Source organism: Monomorium pharaonis, chromosome 7, assembly GCF_013373865.1.
Source record: "Monomorium pharaonis isolate MP-MQ-018 chromosome 7, ASM1337386v2, whole genome shotgun sequence".
In the NCBI taxonomy this organism is placed as follows: Eukaryota; Metazoa; Arthropoda; class Insecta; order Hymenoptera; family Formicidae; genus Monomorium; species Monomorium pharaonis.
The window spans coordinates 11393824-11420108 of NC_050473.1; the positions used below are offsets into that span (position 1 = coordinate 11393824).

The 26285-nt window shown below is 43.8% G+C and overlaps 1 protein-coding gene and 1 long non-coding RNA gene across 4 annotated transcripts in view; one reads left to right on the plus strand and one right to left on the minus strand.

Annotated features, from left to right (window-relative positions):
* The window catches only part of LOC105830702, a 44412-nt gene extending 18516 nt beyond the window's left edge, over positions 1-25896 (minus strand). Inside the window, exon 1 of one of the 3 annotated variants that reach the window (XM_036289541.1) lies at positions 25197-25896. Coding sequence is in view for 1 of the 3 variants with exons in the window: in XM_036289542.1 (XP_036145435.1) it covers positions 1540-1652 (113 nt within the window). In the remaining 2 variants the exon portion in view is untranslated. Of the gene's footprint in view, positions 1-1539; positions 3045-3817; positions 4370-25196 lie in introns of those variants that run through there. The other 2 variants (XM_012670241.3, XM_036289542.1) reach the window with 2 other exon arrangements.
* Positions 4567-20114, plus strand: LOC118646501. The gene is made up of 2 exons (XR_004964065.1): positions 4567-7417; positions 12960-20114. It is a non-coding gene; the product is annotated as an uncharacterized LOC118646501 (long non-coding RNA).
* Positions 25897-26285: the final 389 nt, after the last annotated feature.

Consider the following 26285-nt stretch of genomic DNA (forward strand, 5'->3'; position numbering starts at 1 on the left):
GCACTTTTTATACTAAAAAATTTCGGAAGAATGTATTTTTTCTTGATAAGATTACGAATTTTTAAGAAAAAAGATTTAATATTTCTTACGTGTATAATTCTCATATACATATATATTTCTAATAATATCTCAGAAGAAAGTCGGGCGTAATTATCATGGACGTCGCGTACAATGCACGTGAGCAACGAAACGAAAATCCGGACAGACTCGCTGATGTCCCAAAAAAGTATATCGATAGAAAGGCGGGCTATTGAGAGAAAGCGGCCTCGAAAATTAATCATCGGCACCGTGGTGCCCTATCAAAAATCGTCAGTTCAGGCGAAGCGAACTATTCCAAACAGGCCAAACTTCAAGAATCTTGTTTCGGAGACCCAAATTTCTCAATGACGAGGATCTTCCGCAGAGAAAAGGAGAGGACCTGCCTACTTACTCGCGCTATAAAATCCGGTATTTATGTGTACTCCAGCATTTACATATGCATACACACATAAGCATTCGTAACTCTCGAGAAACTGTACAATCCGACAGCCGGAGGAATAGCCAAATGAAGAGTTGAAGATCCAAGAGAAAGAAGGACGAATCAGACAAATGAGTGAGAGAGAGAGAGAGAGAAATGAGGAAAGGAGTAGAAGGAGGGAGGATGACATTTGTAGAATCTAATATGTACGCATGCTAGGAAGAGAATCCTGTTTTCAAGTACGCGACGTAAAGGCGGCGGTTTGCCAACGTAGAATCCAAATATGAACAGGTTTTTAATTTTAAAAAGCAATTCCCTGTGAATTGATAGCCTGAAAATGAGCTTTTGCTTGATAAGCGAAATAATATACCGTAGTATAATATTACGGTAGATCAGAAAATACACCTTTTATTTCATTCAACTAATAATACCATATTACGTAGTTAAATATACATATTTTTCGCAAAATCTTTCTATTCGCCCGAGAGCTTATTATATGTAATCGGATAAATGATATATATCATTCATCATTGCACAAAATATGAAGAGAGTGAGAGAAGAATTAAAAGGATAAAAATTGAATAAGTTATAAAGATCAAAATAACACAAAGCACATGAGAAAGCGATCGCGTAAAGCGCGACCTCGTTTTTTATCAGCCACGTATAATTACTGTTGATTTCCTCTTGCTAATCAGAAGACTGATTACATAATCACGCTTATCCGAGTGAAGAAAAAGACTTCCGCAAACATCGTGTATCTTGCGGTTTGCGTTTACTTAGTCTGGAGTCAAATTTGTATCAATAACACCGCGCAACATAATAAAACAAACGTTATTCTACACATTTGTTAACATATATAATTTTTTTATATCTCTAGAGTCTTTCAATTTACAAATAATAATGTAAAAGATTATCGGAGATTTTCAGTAGTAAAAAAATATCGGTTGCTCGAATGTGTAGATTTAAATGAGCAAACTCTTAATTCGCACATAATAAAAGCAACATTTAAAATGTTCAAACAAGACAGAAACGTTCGTTACCCTATTGGGAAGGAAAACCTTGCCTTACAACGCCCAAGTTACCTTGCCCAAGTTTCGCTGCGGAAATCAGATATCTGGCGATGCGCGAGCACCGGTCCCTCCTTCCGCGTTATTATTTTACCAGGCCGTGTGGTGCAACCCTTTGTCCGCCACATGCGTGACAGGTGTGTGCTCGTGACGTAACACCGGTACCGTTACACGGCGCGGGACGTACTCGCCAGGTGAAACCCTATAAGAATGTGACGCGACACGGAACACCGTGATACCGCCGTGCGCCAAATTCAGCGCTCTCTCGTGAAAGTGACTCGAATGGGACGGCACTGCGCGCAATAAGCCGCAACCGCGCGATCGAGATATTTATAGCGGTAACTAGATTTTTCTGCATACACAATTCGCTAATCGTTCCTTCGGATCTCCGAAGAGAGGCCGAGAAAGCGACGTGCACACGTCCGAAGCATAGTTCGTTCAATTCCGTATTACTGTGATTAAATTCGAATAGCACGTAACCAACTATGATGGCGATGATAATCTCACTCGAACAAGTAAATTATAACTTACGTTGCACGAAAATAGCTCGAATATATCAATTATATATTTTACTCAACTTTTTCTCTTGCACCAAATTGGCTTCGTTAATTCGATTAATTTGCACATATCATTACTTGCTTCCAAAAATGATAGAAATATCATTACGTATAAAATTATGGAATATAGAAATCAATCTTATCGTAATTTAATAAAATTGATAGAATTACATTCATAATTAATAACAACTGGCAAAATTAAATTATTTCATAAATGATCGCTTTACCCGGTAGATTCAATCGTTGTAACAGTTGCGTTACAATTGAAATCCCATCGCGTCGCTCTTTCCCTTCCTCAAAATCAGTATCGTCCGATTCGGGGCCGGAGCTCGCCAAAACTCGCGGGAGATATCCCTCGCCGCTCTTACATGCGAACTGGCCGTTGGCCAACGTGTGGTTTCTAGATCTGTTCTGCTGGGAGCGCATGAAATTGCACTCGGTGGCCTTTCTAAGAGCGTAGGAAACTATCACGATACGTTGAATTTCAACGGCTAACAAGCCCCCTGCCGCGATCACATAATCGCGTCCAGAAAAGCGGAAAATCACGCGGCGACAAAAGGAACTTATGGAAACCTAGTAGAAAGCATAACGGACTCTGTTGCGCGCGGCTAAGGGGATCAGAGGATAAAGTTCAATCGCCTCGTGCGCCATCCTTCGACACCGTCACTCGCCTTTTTTTTTCTCCTTTCCCTCCCGGCTAATCAACTCCGTTACCGTTGACGTTGGCAATTAATAGAGCTTCGTTGCGACGAACGTCTCTATACACCTCGACCGTCGAGTCCCATTACTCATTGTCGGATTAATCGAGTGCGTATCGATTTCGTTTGAGCGCGATCACGTCGCGGATGCGCTCGAGCATGACGTTTCCCACCGGAGGAGTTAGACGGTGCGGTCTCATCTTCTCTCGCCTCCTTACGAGCTGCCGCCGCCGCCGCCGCCGCGTCGCATAGCAGATGGTCTCCCTCTACCTACGCGCGGCCTTATTCCTGACATAGAGCCGGAGAAGGAAGGACGCGCCTCTCCGCGAGGAGAGACGCCAGAACGCTGACACACTGACTCGCTACCCCACATACCCTTTTGCCTTTTCGACGTGTGCTCGCGCGGGACCGCGCGAGTGGGGGAGGACGAGAGAGAAAGAGAGAGGAGGAGAATGGAGAGTCGAGGAGGGAGCGTTTGCCGGCTCTCCTCTTCAGCGATGAAGAGAAGCCGACGTTTCTTCGCCGCGGCTTCGTGGATGATCGAAGAATTTTCAGCGTGTTGACCGAAGAAGCGACACCATAATAAAAACTGTTACTATGAAATTAAGTAATCGAGCTACGAAGTTGAATACTTGAGTAACGCACGTGCAAATTCCAGCTCCGGAGAAAATGTAATCTTTGACAGGGAGAGCTCGGCATAAGCATCGACTGATTACGTGAAATAAGCACCACGTACACCTGCTACCTTCTACTTCCCTTTCCCTATTCGCGATTGAAAGAAATTCCAATATCGTGTGCAATATCGGAAATGCAGCTGGTTTTTAATAACGAAACATTAGGAGGGTACAACTGTACGATGAGCACTGTCTCATCTTGCCATTCGTGTCTTACTTTCACCGTCGAAAAAGAACGCGGCAACCCGACGTTTATGTCCCGCACGTGCAGAAACGTAAGCGTATATCGCACCACCGGTTTATCATCAGTCGTGCCACTGATCACATGACACCCGAGCTAGCACATTATTAAATGCCCACAAACCTCTTTTTCTTCCTCCGTGGTTCAGCGAGCAGCTCGATATAATCCTATTGGCACACACACTTGGCACTTGTGTACTTCTTCCTGGCCGCGTGTCCACCGCGTGTTCCTCTTCTTCGCTGACGGCTCTTCCCCCACTTTGGGACCGGCCGAAACGCTCCCCGAGAGGGAAAAGCGGATCTCCTTTTTTGTTTTCTCTCCTTTTTTTTCCCCCCTTTTACGCGATCGGGGCACCGATAATGTCGGTACTCGGTATTCGATTGTCAAATATTCGATTTGTTCCGAAAGGACACCGGCGACTTGGGCGAGTGCGTTCGTTGTGAGCACGCCTGTAACGACCCGCGGCCTATATACTCTCCCCTCTCGAAGTCGTTGGCTTTCACCAAAAACCACCTCGGCCGCTCCGACGTGCTGCTCGTCGCCTAGCAGAAAAATTGAAATTCTACGTATCGTCGCCGAGAGTCGCCGGTTTCTTTCTGAAAAGAAAGGGACGAAAGGCATTCCACTCTCCAATCCGCCTCGTTTAGAACACGAGCGAATAGTAATCGTAAACCCTTTACGTCCGCGAGTGCGTCACTCAGTCGCTTTCTTTTTTTTTTTGTTAATCATCGTCATCGCGCCGAGCGGTGCGGAGTTGCAACGCGGTCGAGGCTGAATCACAGGCTCGGAGTTCGGCTGCGACCCATTCTATCTCGGTTGCATCGGCGCGACGGCGGAAGTCGAACGCAGGCCGGATGCCAGCGAAAGTCCTCGGTTGCCCACGTTCAGGGCCACGGCCTCAAGAACGCAGCGCTTTTATTGTACTTGCACTTCTCCGAGTTTATTGTAATACTTGTCGGAATGTCGATGCGTATACGGCATCAGATTCGTGCGAGAAAAAAATTTAAGCTGCGTATACATCGATGAATATATATTAAACCTTATATTTGCGTAAAAAATTTCTTGATGGTTTTGCGGTGTTTTAACGACGAGTCATTAGATGAGTCTAAATTTTGAGAAGTTAATTTTGCAACGAATTTCACGAAACAAACGTGCGCTTAAATAACTTTGAAACCGAGTAATCTTGCAATGTAAAAATTAAAATTCTGGCAAAAAAAATCACGTTATCATATGTGACAAGATGTAAAAAGAATTAAGGTTGAAAACGCATTTATTTATCGCCATCCGGAAAGTTCAATCTAAGATTCTGTGCTTTAACATACCAAGTCCTTTAACGATTCCTGCCACTTACTTCAATCGCTGTGGAAATGAAATCAAGATTGAAATATCTTAAAGAAGTTTGAAGCGAATTCCTTCTCTTCTGTCTCTCTCCTTAAAGTAACTATGAAATTTAGGGCAAGAGTTAACTTAGGATAAAGTTTCAAACTGACTCTTATCCTACGGGATTAAAGAACAGAGTTTAGGAGGTCTCATCTCGCGCCCGTAAAGATGGAAGAGGATTCGAGGGCAACGAACCAGGCCGAGGAGAGAATACGAGAAATATTTCCGAGAGACGGATACCGGAAGGAAAGTAACACTTGCGGCGCTAACCGGTAACGATTGTCACAGAGGCACTTAGGGTGAAGGTCAGCATGTATTACGGTATTATTAAGTGTCTAGTTTCTTCTCCCGATCATCTGTAGGTGCAACTCACGCGCTCGTACGTGCGCAAGGTAGACTCACGTGCGGAACGGGCTGTTATAATAGTAAGTTAAGCACAGCTGTACGCGGAGTCCTGATTATTCGGGTCAAGGAAACTCTCCAATTTACTCGCCACTGAAAGCGGAATGGTGTAACGTCTATAGCAGTTATAACGAGATAATATCTAAATACTCTACATAAAATATTTACTAACGCCGATCGGCCGAGATCAGCACGATCTGATATGGCATCTTTATGATAAAATTTAACGCCACCTTCGGCGCAAGTTAATAAAACAGCACGTAATTTTCTGGACTTGTATATCTATGCGATCTCGTTACCACGTTTCCATCGACGAATCAACGTCATTTAAAGCAATTTCAGCAATTACGAATGGAACACCGTGAATTGTCTTTCACAGTAATTATGCTAATTAATGTATTAGCCTACCGACATTATTGATCAAACACAATGGATTAATGTATGTTAATTGATGTTAATTGGAAGCCTTACAGGCATCGCGAGGCGGGACAATGCACCGCGTGTTTCACGAAACGAATCATTGACATTCCACCCTCGTTCTCTCTTTCTCCATATCTTTCTCTCTCTCTCTCTTTTTCCTCTTTCTCTCTCGTTCCGTCTCCTCGAGCAGATCCAATTCCGGAAGAAAGCTGCGCGAAACAAATTCCGCGTCGGCCGGAATGGTGAAATTGCGCAATTTTTCCTCGCGCTCTGACGTCAGCGACCATTCAGGAGAGCGCCGCGCGGCTTTCACACGGATCTTGCTTTGTTGTCTAGATACCTACATAAGTAGAGGCTCGTTGCAAGAGCTTAACCAAAGAAAGGAAAGATCACGGTAACAAATAAATTTCGTGCCTTTTCCATCGGACGTCTCAAACACCCGTTGTACATGTTCTCAATTAGAAGATATTAAAAGCACATGGCGTCTATTTTAATATCAAAGCCTCAATTGTTAAATTGGCGGTGAAGTTTAAAGTGTTCCTTTTGAATCAAGTATTAAAAGTCAAATGGATAATAGAAAGTGAACTCTGTAATTTCGACACAGTTCAGCCTTATTAAATTCAAAATATGAGGCCCCCTTATTAACTTGTACAACGTCCTAATTTCAAATTTTGAGGGATGACAAGAGATCTCTTTCCTCAAATCAAATTGCTGGAAACGAATTTTATTAAATTAGTTTCTAATCTTTCATAAATTAAAAGTTTATTAAATTTCTAATATTCCTGTAATTAAAATTTTCTGGGACACTCTGTACATTCTTTTACGGTAGCTAAGCTAATATCAAGGAAAAACGGCACAAGTTTTGTTCCGGCCGGAGCAAAAAAAAAAGGAGCAAATTGCGGTTGTTAACTGCAGACCTCGGGGGAACAGAAATGGACCAAGCCCAAAAATCAATAATCCGCAGCTAAGAGAGAACAGCCCGGGTACGGGAAGTTGAACACGTGCTGCACCAATATCGGACGTCAAATTAATAAACACATTCACCTGAGTTTACACTCATAAACGTCGTCGTTTCTTCACGGTATCTTTCAGTGCAACATCGTTTTAAGAGCCCGCATTAAAATGTATAATTAAAAGCAATCACGTCGTAAACGATGCCCGGCAGTCTCCGTCGTCCGTCGAGGAGAGGCATTAGCACGATAATTGCTCCACGTCGCGGGGAAACAAATTCCCCGGAACGCATTCGATCGGCGCGCGCGTGCGATGGACGGTGTGTGTGCGATGGACAGATTCCGATAAACTAGTATATTGAAACGCATGCCGGGGATACATCCTGGTTGTCTAGCGTCGGAACGGCTGTGCTCTATCAAAGTGTGTTTTACGTTTATTTCGGTCACGGTGCGCCCACCGATCAAGCTTAAGTGGATACGTCAACTTCCAATGCAAAGCCAACTTCGCCGCGTGAATGTCATTACCCGTCGTATCCGATGCGTAACGGCTGCCCATCGCCGGTGAGGCGAGGTGGGTGTGCGAGAACTCGGGGGGGGGGGAGGAGGGGAGAACGGTCTTTTTGCGAAACGGTAACGTTGGATATCGCACGTACTCGGGAGGACTTTCTCCCGAGCGTTGCTGCGCGCGCGGGCGGGGTACGTGTGTATACGAAGATCCGGTATTCTTGGCACACAACGTACCAGTCTGGAACAGTTACCGTAGCCTCGGGAGAGCAATTAGACTCTCGCGATTAAGGCTCTAATCTCTCGGATATTCCGCGCGGCTGGAACTCTTCGTCTTCGGATTACGGCGCGAACGCGGAGCGGATACGAGACGTGTGCGCGCGGCCCGGAATCTATGTCTTCCTTCATCTCTCACGCGACCGCTCCGGGGCTGATATTTATTATATCCATATCGAGAGAGATATGTGCATTACGACCGCGCATGCACACGCACGCACGCAGGCTGGGCGGGCAGAACGCGAGCGAGAAATCCCCGATCTTCCCGCGAACGAAGAAGCTTACGATTTTTGCAGCCGCGCTCCTCTTCCGCGGCCTCGCAATGATTGTAGTATTATTATAGCACGATTATAGAATAATCATAGTTATTATTACAGTATTGTTATGTTATAAATTATAGTGTTATTATAGTATTACAGAAAGTCATTTCGATTCTCATTCGAGCCATGCGCGCTGTCTGTGACGCATCATTAATTACAATCGCCGGAAATTGAAGGAACCCTTCGATCGACGGTTCTCGAGGTATATAGATCGCGGATAGATACGCGGGAGGTATGCACAGAGCCGCGGGTCTGACCGATTTCTCGACCGCACCGAAACTCGTATCGAAAGGATGTGGCGGGCAGAGAGGCTCACCGGGCTCGCGATTTCGATCGCGTCGTCGCCCGGCCGTTTGTCCGGCTAAGTCGAACGGAAGATTTAGTCGTGGCACACTTTCGGACTCCACGAGGCTGCACGAGCTTGGCGTACCGCGCCCACGAGATTAACATTACACATTGTCGACGCATCAACGGAGCGGCGCGGGCGCGCCCCGCGCGTAATCATCGCGACTCGCGACCCGTGGGAAGGCAATTCGATCAATCATCGTCCCCCGTTCGGTATTATGCAAAAACGGATTAACCCACATATCGGTGTATGCGATCACGTGGCGGCCCGTCCTCTAGAAATCTCGACCACGAAAAAGTGGTACGTTGTAGAATTTCACGAGCTTCTCTCAAGGTCGCGACGGCGAGATAGAGAGAGAGAGAGAGATCGATTAAAACGCTCTCGGAAGCAAATTAAATGCCCTCCCGCTGCTCGCCTCTACGAAAATCTCGTCAAGTTTACCGCGCATTCCGAGACGCGGAGGCGTTCCATCTCGGGATTTCGCTGAGGGCGCGTGACGTGAACTGCAATTAATTATTAATCGCAAAGATTGCGACTTCTTTGTAAAGAAGACGCGAAAAAAAAAAATTAGTGACGATATATCCGGCGTTTCGCGTACGATATCGCGTGTTAATAAAATCGACAGGTATCTTTCCTTGCAAAGAGGGAGCAGGGAAGGTACATGCCGGCGATGGTACATTTCGGGTTTCAAAATGACGAGCGGAGAGATCGCTCGAAGTAGGTACACACATCGATCTCCGGTCATGGACGATTATCCTCTCCGCGCGCGCGCGAGGAGAGGAGAGGAGATCGTCTCTCGACAATTCCCCCGAAGACAATCGCTTCGTGGGCGTTTATTACAGGCACCGCGAAGCGTGCCGATTCGGCGTCTACCTACCTATACGCGCCTGTAATTTTGGGTCACTGAATCGCTGACTTTCCCCCGTCGCTCTTTCACCGCACGCCCGGGCGCAACGCGAGGGGCGAGGAGGGGGAGCAGGAACACGGAGGCGTGTGTAGAGTGCATTCGGCAAACCTTGACGAAAAGTGCCGGCCGGTAATTACGGTGAGTGCGGGATAAATCTTCGTCACCACGTTCGCTCAAGACACGTTACGGCGACTGCCAAGGCGAGGCGCGTATACACATTATACCTGGCCCGCACTTTACTCACCTCTATCGTAGAACGGGAAGCTGAACTATAATAAAGTAAAAGCTAGACGATTGAATTTCGCCGGGCCGGACAAAATTCAGCAAACGAAACATGCGGCTCGCTTGAACATGCATCCTGCAAAAGTTGTTAGGGGTCGTGAAATTTCCTGGAAATTCTTGCCCTTGCACCCACGATCTTAAAAGAAATTGTTAACTTTGCGGAAGCGCCTCCCATCCCCGAGAATTGATCCCCAAAATTAAAAGTTTATTTGTTCGCCTCGAGAATTACGTTTCAAAACATTTCAATTTAATTTGACGCACGGAATCGAGATCCGGACGCACGAGCCGCGGGAAGGATAACCGCTTTATTTCCGAGAGCGTTTTATTTTAATTTCGTCATCGACCTGCTTGTGCGCAAAAATGAATTTTCACTTCGTAAACGCCCCGTTAAACGGGAACCGCGAAGGAATGCTAACAAGGCGACTGTCAACAGTCGAAAACGCTCCTTTTCAATTTCTAATATTCACGGTCCGAAGGAGGATCACGATTTCTAGGGCGATCCGTAGATTCGGGATCTTAGTGTGTCAGTGTGTCTATATGCTAATCGCCCGGTGATGAGAAGTTTAACGTTGTAATACAACCTGACGTGCACGCTTCCTAAGCTCACGCATACGCGCGCGCGCGCGCGCGTGTCGTACACGTAAATTGTAATATACGCGTCAAAATCCCTTGACGTGCGATCGTCGCTCGTACTAAGCTCCTCTTCGTTAAGCCCGATACGGTGGAAAGTAGTTTTCGTATTACCCGCAACGTGCAATCGCGAAATGATCGCGAAAGTAGAGGAGCCGCTGCGATTTTTGCCGCCGGCAAAAATCTGCCTTCCAGCGGTCTCGGTGCCGCGCGCCCGTCGTCGTGTCAAAAAAATTACATCCAATTAGCTACGTCCTAGCAGTTGTCAAAAAAGCGGCTCATAAATATGAAAATATGGTAATCCGAAAGCATTTATTATGACGTTCCGTCAGTCACTTTATGCCACCCTGCCATAAAAATTTAATCTTGCCCCAAATCGCATTTCGCGATACGTATTATAAATCGAAAAAACACACACGGGCGTCGGATCTCGAGCGGCCGTAAAATAAACCGGCTTTACTTGCGCGGTTTTACGGTACGGGGGGAGGAGGGGTGGGGGGACGAAAACGAAAGAGGAAAAAACACGCCGAAAGAAGTTGGACGCGGTCGTCTCGTCGTAAAATAGTAAAAGCGCGCGGGGACTCGCGCGCGAGAGCAGCTGCTCTCTTTCGTTTCGGTTTAAACTACTTTTCACTAAAATTAGCCATCCTCGCGGAATAGTACCATTTCACGCAGCATTCACGCGGTAATGTGACTAAGGACCGGATGCGCGCTCCGCCTCGGTATCGCTCTGCCGTCGTTTAACTAAATTTTCTCTCTCCGCGCCGACGACACGCCGCGCTGCATGTAAGGTCTGTAATTTAAAAAGGGATAGCGAGCCCCTAACCCGGGATTAGCGGACCCGGACCGTCGCTCAGTCCACGAATCCACGGCGGAGGATGGTATTTAGCAAAGTAGGTATCTATGCCTGCCTGGCGTATGCGTCTCACGGCTCCCCGGTGAAATGTTAGAAGGCACTCTTGTCGCGCCGTGAATTGTAATTCCCCGCAGGTTGCACAATACCCGCCGCGTTTCGTCGTGTCATCCCGTTAATCCGCGTTAATCGGAAATCCTTTCTTTTCCCCCGATGACTCGGTGGAACCCGATTTAATCGCGAGATGACGGAACGCGATCGATATTTTCGACTGGGTTGTCGATTTCTCTCTCTCTCTCTCTCTCTCTCTTTTTTTATTAGAGATTTTCGAGTGATTTCGGATGAAACTAATTAATTGATTTCTATTCGTATCGACGAGCATAAGGCCTCGGTCGATGGAAAATAAGCGCAACCGGACGTTGTACACGTGAATCGGTAATTCGGATGAAAAAATTCCCGAGGAGAATTAGTCATCGTCGGATGCGATTGTTCAATCGACGAGCCAGCCCGCGCGGACTAAAAACCGCGCACTTTCTCCCGGAGGAAGGCGTCACGTTACTCATCGATTAGAAATAGAAAAACGGATTATACCATGTCGGATGATACCATACCGGATTACGTTGACGTCACTAAAAAGCGCTCCATTTTCTCTCCTCTAATCTCGGGACGACGTCGTTAAGTCGACGACACGCTCACTTTCGCCACCCACGCGTCAATTTTCCGTACCGGTCGACCACCTACCGTCACGCATTTGCGTGACAATGATTCACCGGCGTCAACCCCGTTTTCGCGCGATGATGAATATTTCGTCCTCGCACGTCCCGTACACGGAGAGAATTTTCTCTCAAAAATTACCCTGAAAATTGTGGTAATTGCGAGACAACGTAAACCTTGAAGAATTTTACCATACTTTTAGTAAAGTTTACTAAAATTTAGTAAAATTTTAATAAAATTCGGCAAAGTTTTAGTAAATTTTGTTAAAAGTATAGTAAAATTTACAAAATTTTGCCAAATTTTATTAAAATTTTAGCAAATTTTGTCAAAAGTATAGTAAAATTCTTCAAGGTTTACGTTGTCCCATAATTACCACGATTTTCAGGGTAATTTTTAAGAGAAAAATCTTTCCGTGTATCAACCGCTTCCCTCGCTTGCCGCCGTAAAAGTCGGCGGTAAAAGAACGGGGAAGATTTAAATCCGTATATAGTCGTGTCGTCTCTCATCAGAAATTATCGCGAGACGAAGTCTTAATCCTTTTACGGACTGTCCCATTCTTTTGAAAGCTAAACCGACGAAGAGCGTCCTTCATTTCTCTCGCTCCTTCACAACTTAAAAGACATTTTTGCGGCCGGCTCAGTTTATCACGGAGTATATTGGCTTAAATAATCCATTTACGAGAGTATAAAGCACAAACGGCACATTATTAATACTTTCGGTACGTATTTTTAATCCGAGCATGAACGAGTGAAAGGAAAGCTAATTTCGTTGCTATTTTCATATGCGCCTCTCGCATGACAATATCTATAAGCAGAGCTACCGCTTTCACTTTTCACTTTTATCGCTTCGTGCTTCTTGCACGTAGACGCGACACGCGACGGCCGACGGATGTCCGGATATAGAATGACGTCAATGAAAGTTACGGTTACGAAATTATTTCTCGAAAGTCCCGCACGTCTGGCCTTCGGTAATCGGTAATATATGTCGCGTCACGCGACTACTACGAATTAATATTATCGATAATTGCTGCGCTACGTTTCTTGCTCTTATATGTAAATCATTTAGAGCTGGTTTTTCCCACCCCAACGGGAATGCGCGGACGACGTTTATTAAGCTTCTTCTCTCGCGACGCTTTCTTTACGAAGTCCGACACGAGTCTCCAATGAGATCGCTGCCGGCGTCATCTTCGCGCTCGAAATGCTTTCGAGACGATAATTACGTTAGTTTCCTCCCAAGAAGACGCTGCCGCGCCGCGTCTTCTTTTTTTTTTTTCCTTTGCAGCAGATCGAATCTCACGGACAACGGACCGGAGTACGCCCCTGGACTCACTTTCACCGGCTGCATCCCGCGCATCCGGAGAATGGTCGAGATTCTACAGGTAAATAGGATAACAGCCGCGATACGCCGCTTCTTCTTCTTCTTCGACGTCTTTCATTCAGGATCGCATTAAGTGGTGCCTTTATAAGAAGAGGTGCCCGAGAACGAGTGAAGATTGCGTTCGGGATTATTAAATTCTTCTGCCTTTTCAGTCGCGTTATACTTGCCGCGCTTCGGATTACGGTGTAAAGAAATAGTTGCCAAGCAGTCATCTTGTGTGCCGTCATTTTATTACAGAGCGGCTCTCCTCGCGACGAGGTAGACTATTAATCTCCGCCGTTGTCGTTTACGTCGCACGAATAATCGATTGCAGCCGCGTTTTACGTACCACGCTGTAACACACGACTTCTTGTCAAGTGGACATTACGTTAGATAAATGATAACGACGGGCAACAACCATGATAATTTTTCGAGGAGAAAGAGAGCGGGATCTTAACACATGCGTGTTAGAATCAGGGTTAATTTAATACTCTGATCCTGATGCAATTTAAGAGCTGCGTTTCAATACCGAAAGTAACGACGCGTATAGCCCAAAGAATTAGAAAATATGTAAAAATCACACGAGAAATATTATTTGGTTACCAAAGTCCTGCTACGACCGTTTCTCGATCCCTTCTCGTTAATGTTAATTGTATTGTGAACTATCGCAGTCTTATCTTGTTTTAACGCTAATAACTGCTAATAAATTCTGCAATTTTATTCTACCAGCACACTGGAAATCCAAGTGTTTTATTTAAAACGCTTAAAATGTTTAAATTTTGGTAGTCATCTTTTTTAAGCATTTAGAAACGTATTAAAGACGCATAAAGTGCTTTTTTTCAAAACACTTACGTGTTTTATTTTGACGTGGATTTAATGCATTTAAAGTGTTTAAACATACATGTATTCTTAAAAAATGCAAAAATGCTTTGTTTCCAGAATATTTTATACTTGAAATAAAAATTTTGATAATTCCGTTCATCTCCATTTTTCTCGATTTCTTTTATAGACTGATATTATTTCAGTTTAATATTATATGTCGATGGCGAAATCTGACTTCTTTTCGCGCTCTCATGAGTTTCTTTTATTTATACAACAGGTGCATTTTGTTCATAAGAAAACACGCCACGGTGGATATTTCTATCTATAAGTATTTTACTTTAACACGATTTTAGTGTTTTCTATTCTGTGTATATAATGCTTAAAAACATAAGTAAATTATTTATGTAAAACGCATTAATCGTTTTGTAATAAAACATTATGATGTTTTAATTCGATGTATAAAACAGTTATCCTGTTTTATTTTCATATATTTGATTCGATAAAACACTTTAGTGTTTTGTTTTAAAACACCGTATAAAACACTTAGATTTGGAGTGATACACATAAATTAAATGGAATAGCGTAATGAAAGGAAATATGTGAAACGAGTCTAATTTTCTCCCACCACCGCAGATCTCGGGATCCGGCGACCTTGTGGTCGGGGGATATCTCTACTCGCATTACTGACTTTACAACCCAGTGAAACTTACGGCGATAATTATATTCTTCCCGTGACGGCGGATAAACTCTTATCATTACGCCGTTACGACTGCCATTATGCCTACAATGATTACCAGTATTTTCTCCCGGGCATTATACGGGAACGAGCTTATGAATCGCCAATATGGTGCAAAAATTAAGCACATTTAAGAGCCTCCTGCATTTGTTTTTCTACGCATCGCTTGCACATCGCCGCTACGATCTTCTGGAGGAAATGTGTCGTTTGAAGCACGAAACGTTGACTCTCCCCTTTGAAAATATGAGCATTGTATATATTATAGAGAAAATTTTTTTTCCGAGAATATTGTGAAGAACCTAAAGTTATGTAGATTTCTTTCTTCTCTTATCGCGCATCTTTCTTTTCTTATTGTTTGCTAACTCCGCGATAACAGTCTATCACGATAATTAACGCAACGGAGAACCAAAAGCGTCGCGAAAGAGCGGTGACAACATTTCGATAGATTCGACTAACAATTTTTTAGGGGATTTCTTTGATAAAGATACATGTCTTTTTATTGTAGATTATATACGCTGACCTCGGAAGGTATTACATTACATTATCGTTTATTTCGTTTTATAATCTACAGTTATTTAATTTTTGCGCCATTTTATTTCTGCCGATCGGACCTCCAACCGCTGTAAGTGCCGTGGCCTTTCCTTTCTGCGCTTTTACTGTAAGTTCCGTAATGCGATCGAGCCAGTATATTCGCCAACAATGGCATTGCAGTTGGCTTTTCTCGCAATGGAATTCGAGCCGCATCGATACTGCGGGGAGAATCGCATCTAGCACTCCCACAGCTTTTGCGAAGTGCATCCTGAATCGATTGACATTCACCCGCCGTTCGCAAACAGAATACTTGCTCACTGACGGTTAGATTCGTTTCATCCTACATATATCCATCAATTTGAACGGTCCATAATCGCCCGCTCGCAAATTCCCTTCGTGTACGTTAACGCATTATATCTAAAATATAACGCGCACGATATATAATTGTAGTTTTCCATTTTACACTCGCCAATCGAGAAATACAAATTTATAACAAGAATTAATTAATTTTTACCTCTTCACATTACGTGATTAATTTCTATCCATTTTTACTTCATATTATATTTTACATTATAATTTACATTTCATTATATTGCATTATCAACTTTCATTTTAAAGATAACTATGTGAACATTAATTGAAACCTATACACACGAAGGAAGCACAGCTGTGAGTATAATAACTGTTCTATAAACGTTCGGTGAACAAAAGTTGGGGGGGGGAAACGAATCGAGAGCTGTTGGTTCGCGCCATCAAACTTTCCTCCGGCGAGACAAACGATAGAGATAGATATCTCGTACGGCGGTAGCTAATTAGCGGCGTATTGTTGCTGCTGGTAACATCGTCTAAATCACAGTGACTTGCGAAATCCGAATCGGCCCAGCGGCCAGCGGCGGAGAGGACGCTCTGATTCCTCAAGCAATCAGAACATAGCGATCGGCGGCGTTCTCTGGCCCTGAACGGGTTACAATCGGGAGCCCCGAAACCCGTCGCGTCGGCCGGCAGTCGGCTGTAATTTTCCGAGGTGAACTAACGGGCGCATCAAATCGGACGCATATCGGGACGGACGATATCGCGCGCGCGAGATAATCGGTGAAACTCCGGGCCGCCGCGCCGCCGCGCCGGTTCCTCCGGAGAATTGGCGATAATGCGCTGCCGGGGGAAGAGCCGGGGATATATACCTTTACGACTCCGTGGTACCAATTCCTTTTAGGTTGTTCCGTTCGGGTATATACGCGCGGGGATACTTTACTGCCGGTCGCCCGCGGATTATTGAGCCGGCGCAGGCAGGCCGAGTGGTGCACGCTTCGTACACACGGTTTATGGATCGTGGCCCATACTCGGATGCACCGCGGATACTCGGCCAATGGAACGTTCCAAATAATACTTTTTTAGTTGTTGCGCTGTGGCCGATTAACAAAAATCAGGACGAGACAGAGACGGCGCTTTCGGCCGCGCGGTCGATAATAACGGCGGGGTGTGTGTGTGTCAATTCCTCCGATTGGTCGCACATATCCGACCGAGTGCGCCGAGTTCAAATGAAATTAGAATCAGCCTGATCCATTTTCCAAAAACAAAAGCTGAGTTTATATCTATTTTGGAAATGTCGCGGGATTATAAAACTATTCGGATTTTTAACCTTATTTCTGTGTCAATTGAATAAGACAATTCCAATTTTGCAAGCGAGAATACTGGAAATATCGACAATAAAAGAGTCCGAAAAGCAAAAACAGCGATTCGTATGTGTTATACGTTAAAAATATAACGTGTGATATAGTAATATGTAAATTAGAGAAGTTTTCCTAGAAATAGTACAGCTGAACTAGATTAACAAGTGCGCCTCTCTGAATAAGAATTAGCCCACGAACTGTTAAGCGTAAATTTATTGCACACGACACACGGTGAGAGTTCACTCGAGAGCTCATCTCTCACCGCTATTAACGAATCAATTTACGTTTACGTAAAATACTTTGCTCTTACGCAAAGCGCGCATTAATAAACGCAGCCGTCTAAGCTTCATCGCTTCTTATCAAGATCGCAGATAATTATCTTTTTAATTAACGTAAGGTCACGTTTAGCACTGCAAATGCGGAACACGACCGTCTTCCGGGATCTCGTCCACCCCGAGAGGAGACCGGGCGATCGGACGGCGACGACGATCGGTATATCCGATCGAGAGCCCCTCGCTCACGGTTCTCTCTCGCGCGAACGCGCAGCACGAGCGGCACGAGGAGAAAGTTTCTCGAAGCCAGGAAGTGAAGTAGGCCACGACTTTGACCGCTCGCAAGGTCCATACTCCCGTGGCACGCTACTTTGTAGTGTCTCGTTCCTCCTCCGGCCTAAACGGCGAATGTGTGCGTGCGCGCGCGCGCGCGCGCGTGTACGTGGCCGCGTACGTTACACACGTATACGCGCGATCATCCGGCGGGTTGTGTGGTATGCGGATCGTCGACGGACGGTTCCACCGTCTCCGATATTCTCCGCAGGGTGGCCCAGAAAAGGTGGAAATCGGTAGCAGGCGCGTATATTCTTTGACGAACGTCCAGCCGACTTTCCCTTGGCGGAAATTTCAACCTCGGGCCTCGATTACAGAGAGTGGCTCCTCCGTTGTGGACCCCTTCGCGTCTCTTGCGTGCAAATGGGCGCGGACAAAGGTGTTTTAATTTTATCTCCTCAAACACCTTTCACTCCCGATTTCGATTCTGGGGATTCTAATCTAAGCCGAATATTTCACCTTCGGCTTAATTAGCCGTTAATGAAGCCGTACCATAAACGCCTGCCCGCACTCGCGTGTGTCGAAAATCGCGAGGGTGATAATTCTCGCGACTTTTTTCCACGGTCAGGCGACTCGCGCCCGCCGCGAGTAATCGAAAGAAATATTTTCGAGTATCTCGGATTATACGGGAGAATTTATGCTCGGCGCGCACCGGGCTGGTGATAATGTATTCTATTACGATTTTAATTGAAACAAATTTGAGCCACGGTCGCGGGCCGGAGCAAACGCTGCCATTGAATTTGCGTGATAAACGGAGCCCTTTTATTGAAATTATTTATTATAGCAGCGCGGCTACGGCGATGAGCCGCATAAATTACGCGCCCGTGTAATCGGGAGGAGGTATTTTTGTTAGTTGCTTTAATATCCCGCTCGAAACGCTTAAATTCAGTAATACTCCTCGCGGCCGCATTGCGGTCTCGTCGCGCCTTACAAATTCTTTTGTTCAGTTTTTAATTTTGTCTAAAGAGGATCTAATTTTACAATAATGAAATATTATCACTGTTGTTAATATTAAATGGGCGTTATCGCAATTTAAGACTTGCAATTAATGAAGAGATGCCAATAATTAAAGAGATTTGCACTTCTGTTTTAATTAAGAATTAAACGTCTATTAGATCTCCACAATTAATTCCTTCTATATCAGATCGGTTGTATGAAAAAATAGAATATTAATAAATGCATTTAACGTTTAATTACTCAACGCATTCATCATATAATTATAACTCGTCGTTGCTCAGCGATTCAATATAAATTATACTTTAATCTAAATGTTATATATTTTATCATTAAGTTTTGAATACCGACCGTATGATTATTTATATCGCGAGGGATAATAATTAAGTGCACTTGCAAGTTATCTCTTACCGTGCGCGCAGTTAAAAGTTTACCCAACCATTAACTGTTGCCTCATATCGCGCAAGACAAAAAGGTGACAAAAGCGCCTCAGTCAATGAGATCTGTCACCAGACCTCTTACGTCAGCGCGTTGCAACGATGCGTTTCTATTGTGCCGGTTGCGGTTTGTACGTGCAAAAATGAATCGTCCGAGAGCGAGCTGGTCGTAAAATTACTATTTCCAGATACACGACGATCGGACACGCACTTACGCGACTGGGTCAAGGTTGTTTTTCAAACCTGGCAAACATTCGTAGAGAATTCCTTCGCATCTCCCCGCCCATTAGCGTATCCATTATACACCCGAATTTACACACTCGCAACACCCTCGAACGGTAGAATATCACAACGTTTGCCTCTTCATTTCCAGAAAACATTTAGTCCCTTAAATTTCGTTTAAAAGGAACATTCCTCTTGATTCCAGCGAGCCCCCACAATGTTTCGCACTTGATAATTATCATGATAAGAAATTTTCGAAAAATCTCCCGTTTGTTACGGCATAAAGTTTGCACATTATTTGAGAAGTGAGATCAGTTAAAGCAACGCGTAACAAGAATTTCCACTTGGGCAGGAAGGGCCGCTTCCTTGCAGTCCATTGTGTGTGTCCTACCGTGCCTTGCTTCCCCTGCTTCTGGGGATGGTTAATTGCAGGTTGCCTCGCCTGCTTTGTTTGCAAGTTTGTTTGCGTGATAAATACCGTGCTATTTTCTCGCCGTATTTTGCCGCGCGCAACTAACATTAAGGAATCATTGTACCGAGTTGTCTCTCCGCTATCTGCGCCTCCGTTGAGATCAATCATGCCGCGTGCGCTTGTCTCGGGGCGACGTCAAACCTCGCACGACGAGCTTTAAACTATGCAAGATAACGTACACCGCAACCTGCAAGGGCGGTGAATAAGGGAGCCCGGGCAACAAAACACGCTTGGAAGGCTCAATTCCTCACACACCGAGTCGCGATAAATGTATGACGTCACGATAAGAAAGTCGCGGCCACGATTGTGCAAACAGCTTGGAAATATATGTTAAGCAGGCTCCAAACAATGCCCTCATTTGCCGAATATTCGACGAAAGTGTGTCGTATTTGTTTAACAATCTTTTTTCCACCCTCGTTATATATATATATATGGGACGCTCTCGCATCGGGCTAGCAAAATTTCAGGAGCTTTTAACTCGCCGGCTAACATTTTAATAATTTAATACTTTAACGTTTGACAGCCTGTAAAGTTTCGAGGCGCGGCTCATTAAAAGATGAGTAAAAACGTCGCTTACGAGAGAGTCTGTCTTACAGACTTTGAAACAGCTGTGCGTTGAAAAAAAAAAAAAGAACGAGAAATCAACGGTTATGGTAAAGCCGCGCGAAGGTAGGATAGACGTAGCAAGAAGCGTTTCGCAATCAAGGAACACATTCGATTCGCGAATCGGTCACGCTTCACCGCCCGGATCGATCGCAGCATCATTCGATCGGCCATACTTTCTCCGCGGACGCTTGCCAGAAATCGGCGGTATCTGGTTATTGGCCGGCGAACTGGATTGCCTTAATAACGAGAGGCAAAGAAATATAATGAGAGTATAGTATAACTTTTTTTTCGCGTCGATTTAACTCGAACGCATCACAGTGTTCCCACGATTCGACAAAGTGTATCTCCCTTTCTCGAAAGTCGAAAGAATATCAGCGAAAGTCAGCGCGCGACTCTGTAGAATTATTTTATAATGACGAAATTGTATATTTTGTACTTCGAAAATTGTATGTTCAATCGCGCTAACGAGCAGATAAAAATTTCTTAAGTAAATTCGAAGTGAATTATGTCAAAATGTGGCAATGTTGAAAGATCGAAATTCCAAAATGTAAAATTGAACTCAATTTGTTGCATCACACGGAAACTCAGAAGTAATAACATCGAGAGAAAACTCTCGTATAACACATTGCGACGGTAGCCGAGGTAAATTGCCACTTTCGAAAGATTTTATTAGATAATGCAATGTTAATCCTATTACCGGACTTCGTATTATTTATCTCGCGTTAGTATAAAGTTGTCGCGACGACACGGCAATGTGTGTCACGCTAAGAAATTAATTGCCGTTCGTGGCAACGGAGCCACGGGTAATTTCGCGCTAAGGTCGTAGAAGCAAATCGCGATCCGGACGGAGAGAAAGAGAGAAATATGGTCGGTTCAATGCACCTGTCGGTGCATCGCTCGGGCCCGGGAAAGGGCTCGAAACGAGACGACTCGTGACGACATTTACGCGATTACGTCCTCCGCGTGGTGTCCTCCTTTCGTCGTCGTGGCGCACACGGTGTAGCTGGCAACACTAGTTAACGCTCACGCACTTGCATCGACGATCGGCCACAGTGAGTGATAATCGCGGAGTAGGTCACCGGAACAGCGCCTTTAGCAATCTGCGTTCTTCGCCACCTTTGCCGTTTGCGCGCACACGCTCGCGTGTAACGCACACACGCTCGCGCGCGTTTCCCCCCTTTCCCCTCCTCCCCTCGAGTGTTTGTGACACGCGCGTCCACGTAGACCGTAGAAAACAGATATTAATTGCACGTGAATCCTAAAGCAATTTCCGCCTTCCCGCTCCCCGAGGATGAGCTTAGAGGACGATTCTGGCGATCTGGCGTTTAAGAAATAGTCACCTGATTTTCTTTCGCGTTAACGATCTGAAACGGGTTTTTACATCTCAATTAAAAGTCATTTCGTTATTAATTATTTGAGATTATTATATGTAGATTTTATTAATATTTTCTAAAAATAAAAAGGACAAATGAAAGAGATAGATATAAAATCTCGCTCATTAAAGAAAATTTAACTTTATTTTCTCGCTGCTAAGGTGTAAAAATTATCTCCGCTGACTGTTCCCAGATTTAACGATCCTTGGCGAGAAATGAGTATCTTATCGATGTTGCAACTCGGAGTAATAGGTATACAGTCACGAAACTAAGTTTTCCTTTAAAAATTATAATACGTGGTGAATTTATGATACAAAATAATATCTTATTCCTGGACAATTAGCTTTGTGACTGTACGTATATTAAAGAATTGTGGAATGCATGGTATCTCGACCATAAAAAATTTTATGTAAAAGTTATACGGTTGTATACAGGAGTTAACTCGATGCAGATCATTCGCGGGCAGCTTTGAAAACCGAGAAAAAAATATCAAATTTTATTTTTGAAATATTCGTCATAGGACGCACGCGGAAAAGTGAGCACGGCTTTAAATTTTATCGCATACAACGCGATTTTATTTTATGCTTTAAAGCGTGCATTTTATGCTTTTTATTTTTCATGGTTTTTTCGATTTCCTCTTTTTTTTAAATTCAAAATCTCTCTTTTGCTTTTTCTTTTGTTTCGACGGTATTTATCGTCGAAATTATTATACGTATGTTAAAGAGCGTTTTTGTTTCTATAGAATCAATAATCGTTATTAAATTAAGTCAAGAACTTACTTTAAAGCATCATTAGTTCGACCTTAGATCATTTCATTGTCACAAACAGAGAAATTCGCTTCTCGCGAAGTCTCCAGGCATCGTTAACACGGTCCCTCTGATTGCAATTAACCTTTGTCTACGGGAAGACAAATACGAGCGATTGTTAGAAAACTATAAGGAGCTGAAAGGCGTGCGCGATTAAAAAAAAACCGAGTCAGGAAGTCATCCGTGTGATGGGAAACGCGGCTTCGTTTACGCAGGAAGTGCACGCACGATTCGCGCATTCATGAGAAAATCTTAAAAACATCGTTTTCCGGCTGAACGTTCCAATTACGTTATACGCGTAAATGAAACGGTTACGTTCTTTTATCGTTTTTTTTCCACTTGGGATTATAGATTCGATATCATAATATGCGATCGCAATTATAGTGCATATAACTATTTTTTTTTAATCATTCGTTTACTATAATGTTTATATGGTAATAATAACTAATAGCTATGATTTGCACGACAACTAAAACAACCAAAATAAGTATTTATATAGTTGGCACCGGAAGACTATAAAATCATAATAAAATTACAGTAACTGCAATTTCTTTTTCTCGGTGTACTTACGAGCGAGCTTGATCGATAACAATTTACGATTGTGGAAAGTATCTCCATAAGTAACTAGGACTGCCGTAATTCGTTTTTTGCAAAAGAAAAAGGCGAGCGAGCTAGCTTAAACCAGTTGGCGGAATCTTATTCATGACTCTCGCTCGTTTATTTCCCACTTAATTAATGGACGACGTTGTGCCGAGTGCTGCTGCAAAATTCGACGATCCGCAAAGAAAAGTGCCGACTTATCGCAAGCTAAAGTTAGTGTGTTAAACCATTAAGTGAGAGATTAACGCGGGTTGAAAATTGCGACCGTAATTATCAGCTAATTAGCATATCCCGCTCGCATAACTCGTTACGTCTATGATAGCGGTATTGCCGTGATATAACACGGCCGTCAACGAGCAATTTGATAAAAAGAAACTCATCCGTAACAGCGTTCGTAAGTCGCTCGAGAAATCTCGTTCAAGTTTCGTCTGCCGAGTGACGCGAGCGACTTTTCCGTGTTCTCGAGACAATATTTTTTTTTTCCCCCCCAAGGAGTCCGCGATAAATTAATCATCGCGTTTAGCGCCGAGTCATCCGACGGGGATAACAGAGCGATTAGGAATGCCGGAAACGAGTGACGTTAATCGGTAATAATGACGACACGGCGGCAGGGGTGGAGCCGGCGGTGAGAGGCGCCGAATTATACGGTAGAAAGTTGCGAGCATAAAGCTCGCCCTCCGTAAAGGAGTGGAAAGTTAAACTGCTATTTTTAACATGACACAATATTTGCGGATATGAAATCGCGCGACGATCGCCGGTAACACGGACGAGCCTTCAACAGCAGCAACAGCAACAGCAACAGCAACAGCAACAACAACGCGAGCGCACGCTCGTTGATTCTGTGGAAACTGTCAATATACAGGCAGCGAGGAATGTGTATTCAACGCCTCGGGGATATCCCGGGACGTATACGTGTGGGAAAATTTTACAGAGAATATATATCGCGGGCGATGCACATGTGTATACTTTGTTACAACGTAAAATTCAATTGTCCCGGGGAATTGTATATTTGAAGTATAAATTCGACGACCAATAGTTCGAAAAGCCGCTCGCAAAAATCTGTAATTTTATCTACGTCATTCCGAGGGGCGGACTCCCTACCTCGTGGAAAAAAAGGGAGGGAATATTTATGCGCGAAGTGCGCGCTCGTGTAATAACGTAAAATTATTTAAATATTAATTTCATGTTTTTTCTTTCAAATCATAACGGAGTATGTATGCGTAATGTTGTGTATTGCACATTATCTCGCGTTGTTATATATTTGCGCGTCGCTTGTTTATCAGATACAGAACACCGGCGGCGCGCGTTTACCGAGATAAATACGGGGGGAAAATGTTATGTAACAGCGCGACCTATAGAACAGATACGTCGTATCTGCAGTGCTGGGAAAGATAATCGATCGCTCGACAATGCCGGGAGTAAGCACGTACGATCGGGCGCATTATCAGAAGAGTACGACGAACCGGGGGATCGAAGACCAACGAGTTCAGATTAAGGCAACGAGGTCGCGTGCCATCGGTGGCAAGCAGAATGGTTATAAGCGGAGATGTTAGAAAATTGTAGCTTTCGATCATCCATCAATCAGGGAGCAGTGAATAATCATTTTTTTTCCGCTGTCGTAAGGCGCTGCTATTCGACGAGATTATTAGCTTCGTGACGCGGTACTTCTGCCTTTAATCGCATCGCGCCGAAGCCACGAACCGCTGACGCCGCGTCGATATTAGTATGGCGTCGGAGAGACGAAGAATTTTTTTTTTTTTTTTAAAGATAAGAGGAAAAATAAACGAAAATCTTAGGCGCCTGAAATATTACGCGTTAATGCGCGGGATTTTTCATATTTGGCAAGTGGAATTAAAAGTGTGAAATTTCAACAAAACCGAAGCAAAATCGCCACCGCATATTGCTCTTTTTCATCCCAAATATTCTTTCATTTCTCTCTTCGTAAAAAATGTTTTAAGTTGAAACGGAAGAATGACAAATGCGCCAACTTTAACGTTTTCAGCTTCGCGAAGCGTCAGCAAGACATGCTACTTGAAACGCTCGGTAATTATGAATTATTATTGCATAATTACTCTGTCTGCGTGTCCCATTATCGATAATGTCCTATAATCTTGGGCAATTATCCGCCTTTTCCTATCTGATCCTCCGTATCCGCAGTAAGACCGCAACACGCGGATGCAGAAAACGGACCGACGACATCGACAGACGATCGTTAATCACACGATCGACGGGATTCACGGCCATCTATTAAATACGGTAGGCGTGAAGAATTGGCCCGGGGGCCTCCTCGTTACCGGTTGGGAGCGGCGTAAATCGCGAATCTCTCACCTGATTAGAATTTAGGTGGCCGAGCATCAAAGTGCGCTGAGCGCATCCCGGAACGGTCCCCGCGTACGTCGCCTGCGCGCCACAATCGGGTATTTACCTCTCGGGAGAAACTCATGGGACTGTATTCAAATCACGTAGCCGAGGTAGGGGGCTCGTGTGCGACAATTAACCCATTTATCGGGCCTAACATGCGGTAAATATTAAGCTACGGGGGACAGAAACAATCGCCTCGTCGGAATATAGATCCCGTAGGCGGATATACGCCGGATACTTTCTAAAGACGGGCCCCGGGTGTTTTCGAGCCGAACGTTCGGCTCTAATTAGTGTCGTTTAACGTCACGTAATCACGACGTATCGCAGGAATATTTTAACAGCTTGAAATCGACCTCGTCTGTGTGACTCGAAGATAAAACAAAAGAAACGTCTCCGTATGTGTTTGGACAAGTATTTAAATAACGAGAAAGACGTACAGTGATAGAAATTTTATTATGTTATCGTTAGGATAATCGCTAATCGATAAGATATCGTATCGCATAATAGTGAAACACAAACTACGACAGACCGTTTAGAAATCCGTCACTTAAAACCATTTAAACAATACAACAAGTGTTAAAATTTGAAATAAAGTTAATTTTAATTCATAATTTATGTGCCGTATAATAAGAAAGACAATTAAAAAACCAGAATAAGCAGTAATATACACTGCAGAATTAATAAATAATAATTAATTAACGTATTATAATAATTAATATATTAATAATTAATAATTAATATAATAATTAACGGAATGTTTATATAACTCGATTATTTAGAAAATCCATCGGTTTTTTTAATTAGAGGGCATAATTTAAATTAAAGTAGTTCTAATTAAGAAAATTAAGAGCTAAATTTAACCGGGTATAAAGTATGTCAATCTGTAAATTGTTTTTTTTTTATTGAATATTTTCTATATGGTTTTTGTAATAAATAAATACCATTTTATTTTAAAAAAATGTTGACAATCTCTAAAAGAAGCATGATGAGATCAATAGTCGAATCTATCGAAATGTTGTCATCGCTATTTTCTAAATTCTGAGACTTTCCCTTAAA